The following is a 14,669-nucleotide window of genomic DNA, read 5'->3' as shown; positions in this document are numbered from 1 at the left end:
TTCATGGAGCTGTCATGGGAGAGACCATAGCAACAGGGGACTGTGATGGTTGCCATGGAAACAGACCATAGCTACAGGGGGCTGCAATGGTTGCCATGGAAACAGACCATAGCAACAGGAGGCAGTGGTCATTTCCATGGAAACAGACCATAGTTGCAGGGGACAGTGATGGTTGCCATAGAAATAAATCATAGTAACAGGGGGCTGTAATGGTAGCCATGGAAAGAGACCAGAGCAACAGGTCCTGGTGATGGCTGCCTACCAAGGATCAGATTTGTTACAGACCCTCAGAGGGGATCCATGGGGCCATTCCCAGAGTCTCCAGGCTGTTCAAGAGCTGCAATGTCACAGGCACAGACAGGGGCTACAGAGAGACCTCCCAGGGCTTTCTGGGGATGCTGAAGAGCCGTGTGGTCAGACACAGTCACAGTAATTCCATGGTGACATCCCAGGGGACCTTGGGTTGCAAAGGCACCGCTCTGTCACAGGCACTCATGCAGGCTCCACGGTGACATCCCAGGAGTCCCCAGGCTGCCAAAGAGCCGGGATATTACAGACACTCCCAGGGCTTCCTGTCATGGGCAGAGTGGGAGCTTCTGGCAAAAGCTTTATTTCTTTATTGGAGAAACTCCTGCTGAGTCATGAAGTGGAGAAATGACACTCAACAGCCACCGTGGAGCCTCAAACCCCTCCAGAATGCCTAGACTTTCAAATCCCTTCTAAGCAAAGAGACTGGAAGCGGCTGGATCCAATTGCAGCCCCAGACTTTATCAAAAGGTTTATGTGTACAGATTGGACAGGTGGAATTGAACCGTAATGCAGTTTGTCCCACACGATTAAAAATGGAATACCATCTGTCTGTTGCCGCTGAAGATGAATAGATCACACGGACACAGGTCGAGGTGTGGTGAAAAGAAGAGAGAGTTTATTTTCCCTCCCAGGATTTATAGGCTTCTGACCATGGCCAGGGATTGGATGGTCAGGATAACACTTTCTCACTGCACTGGCCATGAGAGATGCCCATCACAAGACGTTAACAGAAAGAATGTACACATATCTATGCTTACAGTTACTGTCCTGGGAAAGTACTTAGAAAACTATGTTAGCATACTCAGAAGCTGAGTTTTCAGAGTGACAAACTCTAATTAAAATAAATAGATGGGCCTTGCTAAAATTAAAGGTAGATAGAGAGGCCTTGCTAAAATAGAGGTTAATCATTGGCTAATAACTAATTGTCAACTTTATGCTTGTTCAGTTGGGCTTAGAGTGAGAAATAAAGTATCTGGTAAAGAACTTCAAGAACATAAGACAGTTGCAAATCAGAAACTCATTGAAGATATGAAACAAGGAGCCCAGCCAAGGGTCCATTTGTCACTTTGCATTGAAAAGGTAGAAAGGGCAGAACGAGGAAGAGCCATATCCCTTCCTCCCTTCTGTGACCCCTCCTCAGAAAAAGACCACCGACCCATTTCAAGGATCAAACTACGCATGCTTAATTGCTTTTTTTCCTAAGTAGCATAGGAAGTGAAAAGTTGGTGGGAACTGGGTCATGAATATGTATTTGTATTCAATACTTCTGTAAATAAAAAGCCTGTATTCACCTGGGCTCGGGGCCGTGTGTATTAAGGGGTGACCTGACACATCGGCCCATCGCTGCGAATAAACATACACTTTTTAACCCTGAAACAGTTAAAGAGTCTTTGTCTGTCTCAGTTGGATACCAGATCATATCCATATCTTAGTAAATCAGCCTTAAAATGAATCCAAAAATTGCATGTGGAAAAAGGAAAAGAACTTGTGGGTTTGGGAAGAGTAGGATGGATTTTGTTAACAGCAAATAGGAAAAAGCACCAACAGAAGGAACAATTGTTTCTGGAACACTCCCATGTGGAGTGACAGAAGAAGGTTATAGTCTTGAGCTCAGATTTGTTTGTGCAAGTGAAACAACAACAACAAGAACAATGATGATAATGATTATAATAATGATAATAATGATGATAATGATAATGATGATAATGATGATAATAACATAACACAATAATATATATTTATATACATAATTAAAAATTGATAATGTGAAATAATGTTGACAGTACTGATTTGTGAGCTTTGGCTGCTCACTATAACACTAAACACCCTACAAAAAAGGACTGGCTAAGACCCAAATGTCAGTGGTAAACTGCAAATTTTATACAAAGAATAAAGGAGGAAGGGGTGAAATTGGCTGTTTCTATAGGGTTTGGTGATGCTGTGATGTGGAATGCTTTGTCTGTTCCTGTGAAAAACACACTGATTAAGACTGCTGGGTTTTTCATGTACCAGACTATCTACAAGCTGCAGGATTGGTTGAACAGGTGAAGGAGGTGTTAAAAGAGCAGTTGATAAAATGAGGAGATGGGAACCTGTCCTGGTGGAGAACCCATCTCCCAGATGTGTTCTATGCCCTTAACAATGGGCCCACTGGGGAAATGGAAACCCCTGGGTGTGCAGGACTGCACCCAATTTGCAAACACAACCATGGACAGTGAGACTTGGACTGCCTGGGAAATTGTTCTGGGTGTGATGGCCCCTGACAGGGCCACCCCAGAGGCTGCAGGGCTGGACCTTCCTGCACTGGAATTAATTAGGAAAAAGCAGAAGCAAATGAAAGTTAACAATACAAGAATAGGAATTCAGATTCCTCCAGGATGCTTTGGTTTGGTAACTGCTCACTTGAGCTTGGCCTTGCAAAGTGTTGATGTCATGGGAGGAGGAATTGATGCAGATTATCAAGGAGAAATTGAAGTAAGTCTGTTAAACAATAATGAACAAGATTTTGTTTTTCAACCCCATGGCAGGGTAGTACAGTTATTCATATTGCAGTTTTAAAAACAATTGTGAAAGAAGGACATCTACCTCAAATCACCTCTGTTCATGGAGATCAAGAATTTGGATCCAGCAGTCCTAATAATGGAGCCAGAGTGTGGGTCCAGAGGCCAAATGGCCCTCCAGAGGCAGCTGAAGGAACAGCTCTGGGGAAAGACAACACTGTTTGAATCCTGAAACCTGGGCAGGAATAATGGGAATATGTCCCTGCAGCCAAGTGTTCTCTGCCAGAACAAGCTGATGTTATGGGATATTGTTTTACAGATGCTGCCAGAGCAAATCTCCCTGTTTGCCCCAACGACCCCTTTGGAAAATGCTCTGATTCACGGGGCTCCATGTGAAGGCTGATGTGACACTGAGGGACTTCCACACCAATTCCAGCCAGGAGCCTGGGTGCCCATCAGGGACTGGGACCTGGCAATTCTCCAGCCGAAGGGGAGAGGATCCCAATTCCCAGCTCCTGGCTGGAATTGGTGTGCAAGTCCCTCAGTGTCACATCAGCCTTCACATGGAGCCCCGTGGATCAGAGCATTTTCCAAAGGGGTCGTTGGGCCAAACAGGGAAATTTGCTCTGGCAGCATCTGTAAAACAATATTGACTTGTTGTGGCAGAGAACACTTGGCTGCAGGGATATATTCCCATTCTTCATGCTCAGGTTTCAGGATTCAACCAGTGTTGTCTTTCCCCAGAGCTGTTCCTTCAGCTGCCTCTGGAGGGCCATTTGGCCTCTGGACCCACACTCTGGACCAATTATTAGGACTGCTGCATCCAAACCTTTTATCTCCACAAACAGTGCTGATTGGAGGTGGATCTCCTTCTTTCACAATCGTTTTTAAACTGCAATATCAATATTTGTGATAACCTGTCATGGGGTTGAATAATCCAATCGTGTTCATTCATTTTTAACAGAATTTCTTTAATTTCTCCTTGATAATCTGTATCAATTCCTCCTCCCATGACATCAACACTTTTCAAGGCCAAGCTCAAGTGAGCAGTTACCAAACCAAAGCGTCCTGGAGGAATCTAAATTCCTGTTCTTGTATTGTTAACTTTCATTTGCTTTGGCTTTTTCCTAATTAATTCCAGTGCATGAAGGTCCAGCCCTGCAGCCTCTGGGGTGGCCCTGTCAGGGGCCATCACACCCAGAACCATTTCCCAGGCAGTCCAAGTCTCACTGTCCATGGTTGTGTTTGCAAATTGGGTGCAGCCCTGCACACCCAGGGCTTTCCATTTCCCCAGTGGGCCCATTGTTAAGGGCATGGAACACATCTGGGAGATGGGTTCTCCACCAGGACAGGTTCCCATTTCCTCATTTTATCAACTGCTCTCTTAACAACTCCTTCACCTGTTCAACCAATCCTGCAGCTTGTAGAGAGTCTGGTACATGAAAAACCCAGCAGTCTTAATCACTGTGCTTTTCACAGGAACAGACAAAGCATTCTGCATCATAGTATCAACAAACCCTATAAAAATAGCCAGTTTTATCCCTTCCTCCTTTATTCCTTGTATACAATTCACAAAGTTTACCATTGACATTTGGGTCTTTGCCAGTTCTTTTTTGTAGGGTATTTAGTGTTACAGTGAGCAGCCAAAGCTCACAAATTGGTATTTTCAGCATTATTTCACATTATTGAGTTTTGATTATATATATAAATATATATTATTGTGTTGTTATTGATATTGTTATTATGTTACTTGCACAAACAAACCTGAGCTCAAGACTAAAACCTTTTTCTGTACCTTCATGTGGGAGCATTCCAAAAAACAACTGTTCCTTTCGTTGGTGCTGTTAACAAAATCCATCCTTGTCTTCCCAAACCCACAAGTTCTTTTCCTTTTTCCATATGCAATGTTTGGATGCATTTTAAGACATCCTGCGGTTCAGCCTCTTTTAACCGACTGCCCCACTGCTCGCACGGTGCTCCCACCTCAGCCCCACTCCAGAGCCAGTGAACTCTGGGGAGGGCTTCCCTTCTGGGAATTTCAGATGGGACAGATTCCTTACATTTACATTTAAAAAGTGATATTTTGTTGTGATCTGGCCAGACTCTGCCAATTTGGTTTCACCAGTGGGCAGGGTCAGCACCAAAGGCACAAACACCACCTGAAGGAATCAGTGTCACTTACTGCAGCTCCAAGCAGCAAAGGATCACAAAAGGAGCAGCTCAGCAATGCACCCAATCATCACTGCCAAAGATTGCCTGCAGGCATTAACAAAGATCCAGTTCCCCTCAGACTTTGCCATCCCCAGATCCACCCATCAGCTGGGGATGCTGTCACAGCCAAGGACTGGAGAGCCACTCCCGGACACTGGGAAATCCTGCAGGTGCCTCCAGCCACAGGTGAGGCTCAACCTCCGCTGTGAGAGAGGGCCCAGCTTTGATAGTGCTGAATAAACAAACTGACAGCACTTCTGCTGTGGGAACATCTGGTTTCATCCTCCTCTTGCGTCCCTACCAAAGCCTGGCCAGGCCTCAAGGAGGAACCAAGGGAGTTGACTCTGTCCATACACCCCAAACAAGGCCAGATGTCCGATTGAATGGCCTTGTCTGGCTTCTAAACACAGAAAGGTCAATCCATGTTTCATTGATGAGTGGATCCATCTATCACAGTGCTAATGACCATGCATATTTCAGTAATGAGCAGACAGACAGATAACCTCTGGTTGGAAGGTTCATCCAGAGGTCACCTTTGGCTCAGGGCCTGTTGTTCAGGCCTCACTCAGGGCCTGTTGTTCAGACCTTGGCACTTCAGGGACGAGGTTTAGTGCTGGGCTTGAAACTGCTGGGTGACTGGCTGGACTGGATGAGCTGAGAGCCCTTTTCCAGCAAAATGGATTCTATAATTGCAGGATTCTATCTGCTGCATTCAGCTAGGTCCTTTACTTAGCAGCATTACTTTGGCCCAAAAGCCCCCTCTTGCTCAGCTCTTGTGGCCTGAGGCTTCAGCTCCTTCAGCTCCTGGTGCTGAGCTGCTCACGCTGAACGAGACGACTCAGAGAGAAGAATACAGTTCATCCAATTCCTTCTGGGACACAGAGAGGGGAGGTGTGAAAACAGGAGCATTGTTTGGTGTGGCCTCTTCTCTGCCCTTCACACCTTTCAGGGCTTTGAACCAGCCAAGAGCTTTCTCCAGGAGTTCAATGAAGCATCTGTTCCTGCTCCCAGGTCTGGCTCTTCCCAGTCTCTGACCTTGACTGCTTTTGTCCCTCTTGCTGTGCCCTCTGCTCCCCCAGGGCTCGGTGGCTGCTGCCCAGGACTGTGGGACTGGCACAGATCAAGGGGTCGAGCCCCTCCTTTCTGTGCCCTTGGAGCTGCCCGGTCACAGCAGCCTTTTCCATCTGGAAGCTCCACATGGAGAGGGAGTCCCCAGCTCTGTTCCTGGCGTAACATGCAGGAGCCCAGGTGCCTCAGGCTGCTGTGACACTGCTGCACAGGGAGGGAAGCATGGCAGAGGCTGCACTGAAAGTCAGCTCCATGAGCTGCTGTTGGTACTGCTGCGGGTGCTGGCACTGCTGATGCTGGTGCTGGTGGTGGTGCTGGTGCTGGTGCTGCTGCTGGTCCTGCTTCTGGTGCTGGTGCTGCTGCTGCTCGTGCTGGTGGTGGTGCTGGTGGTGATGCTGGTGCTGGTGGTGGTGCTGCTGGCACTGCTGGTCCTGCTGCTGGTGCTGCTGATGCTGCTGCTGGCACTACTGGTGCTGCTTGTGCTGGTGTTGGTGCTGGTGACGATGGTGCTACTGGTGCTGCTGCCTCTGCTGCTGCTGGTACTGCTGGTGCTGCCACTGCTGCTGCTGGTGCTTCTGCTGGTGCTGCTGTTGGTGGTGGTGGTGCTGCTGCTGCTTCTGCTGGTGCTGCTGCTGCTTCTGCTGGTGCTGGTACTGCTGGTGCTGCCACTGATGCTGCTCGTGGTGCTGCTGGTGCTGCTTCTTCTGGTGCTGCTGCTCCTGGTGCTTGTCCAGCCCCTGGTGCTGCTGCTGATGCTATGGCTGGTGCTGCTGCTGGTGCTGCTGGTGCTGATCCTGCCCCTGGTGCTACTGCTGGTGCTGGTGGTGCTGGTGCTGGCACTGGTGGTAGTGCTGCTGCTGGTTCTGCTGGTACTGCTGGTGCTGCTGGTCCTGGTGCTGCAGGTGATGCTGCTGCTGCTGCTGCTGCTGCTGGTGCTGCTGGTGCTTCTGCTGCTGCTGCTGCTGCTGCTGGTGGTGCTGCTGCTGCTGCTGGTACTGGTGCAGGTGCTGCTGGTGCTGCTGCTGGCACTGCTGCTGGTGCTGCTGCTGTTGCTGCTGCTGGTGGTGCTGGTGGTGGTGCTGGTGGTGGTGCTGCTGGTGGTGCTGCTGGTGGTGCTGCTGGTGCTGCTGGCGCTGCTGCTGGTGATGCTGGTGCTGCTGGTGCTGATCTTGCCCCTGGTGCTACTGCTGGTGCTGGTGGTGCTGCTGGTGGTGCTGGTTCTGGTGCTGCTGGCACTGGTGGTGGTGGTGGTGCTGCTGGCACTGCTGCTGATGCTGCTTCTGGTGGTCGTGGTGCTGCTGCTGCTGCTCATGCTGGTGGTACTGCTGGTGAAGCTAGTGCTGGTCCTGTCCCTGGTGCTGCTGCCGCTGCTGGTTCTGCTGGTACTGCTGGTGCTGCTGGTGCTGCTGGTGCTGCTGGTGCTGCTGGTGCTGCTGGTGCTGGTGCTGCTGCTAGTGCTGCTGGCACTGCTGCTGCTGTTGCTGCTGCTGCTGCTGCTGCTGTTGCTGCTGCTGCTGGTAGTGCTGCTGCTGCTGATGCTACTGCTGCTGGTACTGCTGCTGCTGGTGATGCTGGTGCTGCTGGTGCTGGTACTGCTGGCACTGCTGGTGCTGTTGGTGCTGGTGCTGGTGCTGCTGGTCCTGCTGCTGCTGCTTCGGCTGCTGGTCGTGCTGCTGCTGGTGCTGCTTTTGGTGCTGGTGCTGGTGCTGCTGCTGTTGGTGCTGCTGGAGCTGGTTCTGCTGGTACTGCTGGTGCTGCTGCTGCTGGTGCTGCTGGAGCTGGTGCTGCTGGAGCTGGTTCTGCTGGTACTGCTGGTACTGCTGGTGCTGCTGGTGCTGCTGGTGCTGCTGCTGGTGCTGATCCTGCCCCTGGTGCTGCTGCTCGTGCTGCTGCTGCTCATGCTGCTGGTGGTGCTGCTGCTGGCGCTGCTGGTGAAGCTGGTGCTGGTGGTGGTGCTGCTGCCGGTGCTGGTGGTGGTGCTGGTACTGCTGGTGCTGGTGCTGCTGCTGCTGCTGCTCCTGCTGCTGGTGGTGCTGCTGCTGATGCTACTGCTGGTGCTGCTGGCACTGGTGCTGCTGGTGCTGCTGGTGCTGCTGGTGCTGCTGCTGGTGGTGGTGCTGCTGCTGCGTTCATATTTCCAGCACTGCCCCACACTGAGGGATCAGATCCAGGCACTGCTGCTGCTCCCTCGGGACCAGCCCCACTTTGGTTGTTGCTGTCAGTGCCAGCACAAGCCGTGGCTGGAGCAGCGGGTGCTGACAGTGCCCCAAGGCCAGGGGCTGGTGGGGTCCCTGGGCTGGGGCTGGGAAGGAGCTGCCCCTTGTTCTCCCTGTGCCTCACGCAGAGCTGGGCTGGGCACAAGTGGGGCAGCAGAGCCAACAGGGAGCCTGCGAGTCTCTTCCAGACGTGTCTGCTCAGAGTTTGGCCTTGGAGCTTCAGGTGGGCAAAGGCAGCTGCTCTGCTCCCTCTGTGTGTGCCCGTGTTCAGCAGTGCTGCTCCATCAGTCTGTGCAACAGGGAAAAGCCTCAGCCCTGCAGGGCCAGGAGCTGCCGGGCTCTGCCTGAGCAGCTCAGCCAGCAGGAAGGGAGCTGCTCCACACAGGAACCAGGAGCAAAGGACACTTCTTTTTCATAGCATGATTTCTGTTTTAAGGGGAAAAATGCGGAAAAATAAAAGAAAAAAAACTTATATAAAATGTGAAAGATAAAAACAGAACCCAAGTGTGCAGTGAAAAATCTTCTCTAACTTTGAATTAAGGTGTAATTGGTTTTTTGAAACATAAAACTCAGTTATTTACTTTGTAAATGTGCTGATGGCATGATGCATCTTACCGGCGTCAGGAACCTTTTTGAAAAAGTTTGTGGGGTTTGATTCCAATATTGTTATTTTAAATTGTGGTGAAATTGGAGTGAAGCAAGAAGAAAGTGCTTTGCGCCTTGCCAGCTCCAAGCAGCACTGGGAATCTAAACTCTTTCAAACCCCAAATCCTTTAGAAAATGCCCTTCCTTCTCACCCTGTGAATGAGCCGCACATTCCCTTTCAAACATTCAGGGGTTTCTTAAAGATGCAAAGTCCCACTTACAGCTTTCTGTTCTGGTTTGGAAGTGCAGAGGGGCGATTCTTCATCCATCAGCTCCAGACTGCACTGCCTCAGGAACACAGCAGTGGCACTTCTAGAGGAGGAAGAAAGTGCAATTGCACAATTGCAGCCAAAAAGAAAGGAAGAGTGGGACACAGAAAACATCCTGTGCAGATGCAGGCATTCAGCTGGGACTGTGGAGAGTTTGGGTTCTTGCCAATTGGATGTGTGTCCCTAACTGCAATCTCTTGGCTTGCAGGAGAGTCTCACTCACCTGCAAAAGCAGAAAGCTCAGGCGGTGTGCTGGGAACGGGCTCGTGTGATGCAAAGCTGTCAGAGCAATGGGAGGGCAGGGTGAGCCCAGCTGTGCCTGGGGCTGAGCCCAGCAGAGCCCTGGCAGAGCCCAGAGCAGCCTCAGCATCCGCAGAGCCCGGCTGCAAGGAGAGAAACCAGAAACCGCCCGTCAGCTGAAGGCTCCTGTCCCCTTGTCCCAGCCACCCGCGGTGCCCAGGCCATGCTGGCCGTGCTCAGAGCTGGGCCCAAAGCTGCCCATCACTGCTGCCTTTGGGAGCAGAGCAGGAGGGCAGGCCATGTGCCCAGCCTGCAGCCAGCCATGGCAGACCCAGCCCCTCAGCAGCTGTCCAGAGACAAAAAGCAGCTTGGCAGCCAACTGAAGAATTGCTTGCATCCACCCCAGCCAAGGGGGGAACCTTTGGTGCCTGGCCAGGCTGTGCCATGCCCAGATCTGGGAGCATCCCCTGGCTGTGGACTCACCTGCAAATTGGGCGTGGAGCGAGTCTTTGAAGAAGACATGCCAGAATTGAAATCCATCATCTTCAGCTGGCCAGCTGGAGGAAGAGATTGCCATCCTTGAGGTTGCCCTTGGTGTCTCCAGCAGCAGCCCCAGCTGGTAACAGCTTCTCCAGGGGCTCCTTCTCCTTGCCTAGGGGCCAGACCAGGCTGTCAGTGCTCTGCCCAGGGCCCCAGCCATCAGTGAAGCAGACAAGCAAAAGCAGGGGGAATGGTGGCCACCAGTGCTTGCCACACCAGGTGTCCAGCTCAGCTCCAGCCCAAGAGCTGTGTGTTCCCTTCTGATGACCCCTGCTCAGAGCTACAGGCACGACAAAACAGCCTGGTTTGCTTTGCCACTGATTGCCAAGAAATGTGTGGAGCTGTTACCTGCCAGGCCCCTGGATCCAACCGTGCATGTGGATCTCTCCCATCTCCTAGGGCAGATGAACAGCCTGCATCCAAGGATCGCGGAAAAGGTCTTCTAAGGATGGCCTGTCCGAGGGTTGCATGGACAAACACCTCTTAATAATATCTTGGCATTCTGAAGAGAGAAACCAGGAATCACCAGTCAGTTGGAGAAGTTGCCGCCCCCTTCCAGTGCCCAGGCCATGCTGGGTGTGCCCAGAGCTGGGCCTCAACTTCCCCATGGATTCCCTGTTTGCAGGAGAGCAGGACATGTGCCACCTCCTCAGCAGCTGCCAGAGCAGGATGCTCATGAGCCCACAGCTGTCTCCCAAGCCCAGTGTTCCCCCTGTGCCCAGAGATGAGGACTCACCTTGGGAGAGCCGTCGTGGGAACAAGATCCGCCCCCAGATGATCTGCTGGCCCCTCATGAATGGGTGCTTCCCTATGACCAGCTGGTAGAGCAGGAGGCCCAGGGACCAGATTGTTGCTGCCTGGCCATGGTAGCGTTGCTGGTGGATCCACTCTGGTGGGCTGTAGGACAGGGTTCCTGTGGAACACAGATGGAGCTCATCAGGGGAATGCTGCTGCTCCCAGAGCCTGGCCCCAGCATCCCTGGGCATGTGGGGGCTGCCCCAGAGACACACGGGGTGACCCACTGCCCTCTTGCCAGCACCTGGCACTTGGCTACAAACCCAGGGTTGGAAAAGAAGCCACTCCTGCTGCAAGAGGGCAGCAGAAGCACTGGGGAGGCCCAACCATGACAAGCAAATAAAAACCCACCCCGTGGTAGAGAAAACACACTCTCCTCCCTGCCTGCATGGCCTCCAAAACATTGTTAATAGGCCAAGGCAAACGTGGGGAGCAGAGGAGTTCAAGCCCTTCCTCGCTGACTCACTAAACTCTCTGGGGCATGGGGTCAGACCCCCGCCCTCTGCTACCCCCATGGGGGTTTTTGTCAGGCTGGCTGTCCCAGCCCCAGCCCAGGGCACAGTGGGTGCTGAAGGCTCTTGGCAGGGCTGGGAGCTGGCCCCACTCACACCCCCATCCAAATCAATTTGCCTCAAGCATTGATCCCATCCTGGCAGCACCACGGGGAATCCCCAGTGCCACAGCCAGGCTGGGCCATGAGATGGCCAGGAGCATCCCCTGCGAGGGCTCACCTGCAAACTGGGTGTAGGCTGTGTCTTGCAGGAAGGCGCCACAGCCAAAGTCGATCAATTTCAGCTGCCCAGTGGCCAGGTCGAGCAGGATGTTCTCCGGTTTTATGTCCCTGTGCAGGACCCCGCAGCTGCTGCAGTGCTGCACGGCCTCCAGCACCTGGCGAAAGAGCCCCCGCGCCTCCTCCTCTGGCAGGAACCTCCGCTCCGCCAGCAAATGCGAGAGGTCCTGGCACCGCTGTGGACGCTCCAACACTAACACGAAGCTGTCGGGGAGCTCAAGCCACTCCAGCAGCTGAATGACTGCAGCACAGCCAGAGGACACCCTGTCCAGCAGCACAATCTCCATGGGAGCACGGGTGCCGTCGGGCTGCGGGAGGAGCACGGTGCTGTCAGTGGGGCTGAGGCCGGGCCAGGGCTCTGGGACCCCTCAGCCAGCCCGGGATGCTCTGCACACCTCGCTCACCCCGCGCCCGCTCTCCCCGCAGGGCTCTCGGCGGCTCCCACCCCGCCGGGCCCCGGCTCATCCCTGCCCGGCACGCCCCGGCTTCTGCCGCTGGCCCCGCACACTCACCAGCTCGCCCCAGAGCCGGACGCGATCCCGCGGCACACATTTGATGGCCACCTGCGAGCAAGGAGCAGCAGAGGCTTGAGCTCGCTGCCCGCCCCGCCGCGCCCCCGCCATCTCCTCCGCCCCCTCCTCCTCCTCCTCCTCTGCCCACCGCTCACCGGGGCGCCGTCCGAGAGTCGCGTGGCCGCGAAGACGCTGCCGAAGCCGCCGCGCCCCAGCAGCGGGCCCAGCTCGTAGCGCTGCTGCAGGGCCTCCTGCGCCTTCCCTGGGGGCGAGTCGCGGCTGTCAGCGCTTGGCCCGGGGACAGGAACGGCCCCCGAGCGCTCCCCGAGCTCCCCGGGCCTGGCATCCGCAGGCGTTCCCTCATTGGAACGCGGCAGCGGCGGCTCGGGGCCAGCGGCCGCGCTGCTGAGCGGCGGAGCTCGGGCCGGGGAAGCCGCAGCGGAGGCGGCGGCAGCGGCCGCGCCGCCTGTGTCCTCCGCGGGCCCCGGGAGGAGCCGGGGTCGGGGCCGGGGTCGGGGCCGGGGCCGAGGCCGGGACCGGAGCCTGCGTCGGGGCCGGGGCCGGGATCGGGCAAGGCGGAGCCAAAGGGCAGCGATTCCGCCCCAGCCCCAGGCAATGATGCCCGCCCAGCAGCGCCAGCGCCAGCACAGCCAGAGCCCGGCGGAGGCGAGACCACGGCGGGACGGCCGGGGCCGGGGCCGGGGCAACCCCGCCTGGGCCCGGGGGCGGGTCCGGGGGCGGGCCGGGGGCATGGCCCGGGCGGGTACGGGGAGAGGGAACCTGGAAGAGAGGGGGACGCAGGAAAAGGGAGACCCGGAGGGAATGTGGGACAGTGGGAAAGGGAGAGGAGAGACAGAAAAGTGATAAATTGGCTGCTTTCGCTGCTTCCACTGCTGCTGCTGCCGCCGCTGCTGCTGCTGCCGCTGCTGCCGCCGCTGCAACTGAAGCACCGGGACCGTTTGTCCCCGTGTCCGTTTGTCCGTTGCCCGCTCGGCCCCGGCCCGAGCCCCGCACTCCCCGGGCAGCCCCTGAGCCTGGCCAAACACGGGAACTTTGCCGTGTTGAGCCAAGAGCCAGAGTCTTGACTCCTGCACAGGGGCACAGCAATGCCCTTGGCTGCTGCTGTGCCTTGTCCCTGCTGAGGGTCAGGCACCATCTGAGCACATTCCCTGAATGCAGAATTTGTACCCGACCCAAGCGCTGCACTTGTGTCTCCAGCATTGCTTTCCAAGGAAAACAGGGCAAGGCAAACTGGGTATAGCTCATGGTATTTTACAGTGTCTAAAACTTGCCAAGTCTCAGATCTTAGAGGTGAGATCCATTTGGAATGAATGGGATAGAGAAAGTGCAAGATGGAAAAGGGGAACATAAAAATAAATAGAGAAAAATAGAGAAAAACATATTGGTTGTTTCTTTTGATTTGATTTTCATTTCATAAGAAAGTTGTTTCAATTTTCCCAGAATCTTCTCCACAGTCCCGTCTGTTCTTTCCAAAAACCTGTCCTGGAGAACAAGGCGCAGCTCCTATCACAAGATGTGCCCCCAGCTGCAGCTTCTCTTGGCTTCCCACACTGTAAGTGACTGCAGCACAACTCTTGCAGCAAAGCAGAACAAATATTTGAAGCACTTGAAACTTGTTCTTTCTTTTCCTTGTGCACTGGGGAGTTGTGCCATTGGTAAGGTTTCCACTGTTACTCTTCTACCCAAAGAAAACATGATGAGGTACCAGGAATTGTTAGGGAATACAAGCCTGGCTGAATGTGGAGAAAGAATCTCCAGGGTGTGCAGCCAGAAGTGGAGAGCTGATCATTCCAAATCCCCCATGGACACCTTGAAAGTGATCTGGAACATGAAAATGGGCTGACAGAGAGAGTTTGTTTCTGTGTTCAGTTTAGATGATTCTACATCTCTTGCACTGGGAGAAATCAAGAGCACAATCAGTTGATGATAAGCATCAGAACATGATAAGCTGGACCTCTCTGGATGACAGAAAGAATGTGAAAAGGAGAAATGCAGGGAATGACTTGGTGAACTTTGTATATAAGAAGGTACATTTTTTCCTAATAATTTCCAATTCATTCCCTTTGTTTTATCCTTTTAAAAAGGCCAATTGCATCTCAGATTCCCCATGAAATGAGAACCCTGAGCTTGTGGAACTGCCTGAAAGGTGCCCTGTTCCTTTTTCTTCTGCTGCTCGGTAGAAACAGTGAAGTGAGTTGGGGAGTTCTGGGTTTTTTTTCTCCTAGTCGATTTTTTCATTTTATTTGCCACTGTAAAGGCAATTTCTGTGATGGCCTCTGTCAGTTGATTCTATTTCAGCAGCAGCAGCAGCAACAGGGCTGTGTTTGAGCACTGCAAATGTGACCTGTGTGGCTTTAATTCTCTTTGATTTTGTGCTCAGGGAGTTGGGAGCATTTGGAGATCTACTACTCATGAGGCCTTTTTAACAAGCAGTCCGAGTTCCCTGTCAGAAAAGCACAGTGGGTAGCACTGATTGAAAGAGGCAATTGCAGCTGTACTGCTAAAATTCAAGTGGCAAGCAGAAGAGGGGCAAGATCAGCTGGGATCTCCAA

The 14,669-nt window shown here is 53.4% G+C and overlaps 1 protein-coding gene across 1 annotated transcript; it reads right to left on the bottom strand.

Annotated features, from left to right (window-relative positions):
* Window positions 1-8,577: 8,577 nt before the first annotated feature.
* LOC147647055 (serine/threonine-protein kinase pim-1-like) lies at window positions 8,578-12,848 on the bottom strand. The gene is made up of 10 exons (XM_086872644.1): window positions 12,770-12,848; window positions 12,252-12,358; window positions 12,097-12,147; window positions 11,526-11,892; window positions 10,736-10,912; window positions 10,348-10,501; window positions 9,943-10,111; window positions 9,443-9,602; window positions 9,172-9,262; window positions 8,578-8,731 (listed from the first exon to the last, which is right to left on the bottom strand). The coding sequence occupies exons 1-6, from the start codon at window positions 12,846-12,848 to the stop codon at window positions 10,395-10,397; spliced, it is 888 nt and encodes a 295-aa protein (XP_086728770.1). The 3' UTR covers window positions 8,578-8,731; window positions 9,172-9,262; window positions 9,443-9,602; window positions 9,943-10,111; window positions 10,348-10,394.
* Window positions 12,849-14,669: the final 1,821 nt, after the last annotated feature.

Source organism: Cyanistes caeruleus, unplaced genomic scaffold, assembly GCF_971803275.1.
Source record: "Cyanistes caeruleus unplaced genomic scaffold, bCyaCae1.hap1.1 HAP1_SCAFFOLD_69, whole genome shotgun sequence".
Lineage (NCBI taxonomy): Eukaryota > Metazoa > Chordata > Aves > Passeriformes > Paridae > Cyanistes > Cyanistes caeruleus.
Note: the sequence above shows the minus strand (reverse complement) of the source record. Positions and strands in the feature narration are given on the sequence as shown.

Excerpts from the sequence above, each read along its gene's own strand:
- LOC147647055 (XM_086872644.1), bottom strand. The coding sequence starts at position 12,848 with ATGCCCCCGGCCCGCCCCCGGACCCGCCCCCGGGCCCAGGCGGGGTTG. Across the intron at positions 12,359-12,769 it reads GCCCCGGCCGTCCCGCCGTG|GGAAGGCGCAGGAGGCCCTG; the intron begins GTCTCGCCTCCG and ends ACTCGCCCCCAG. Across the intron at positions 12,148-12,251 it reads GACTCTCGGACGGCGCCCCG|GTGGCCATCAAATGTGTGCC; the intron begins GTGAGCGGTGGG and ends CCTTGCTCGCAG.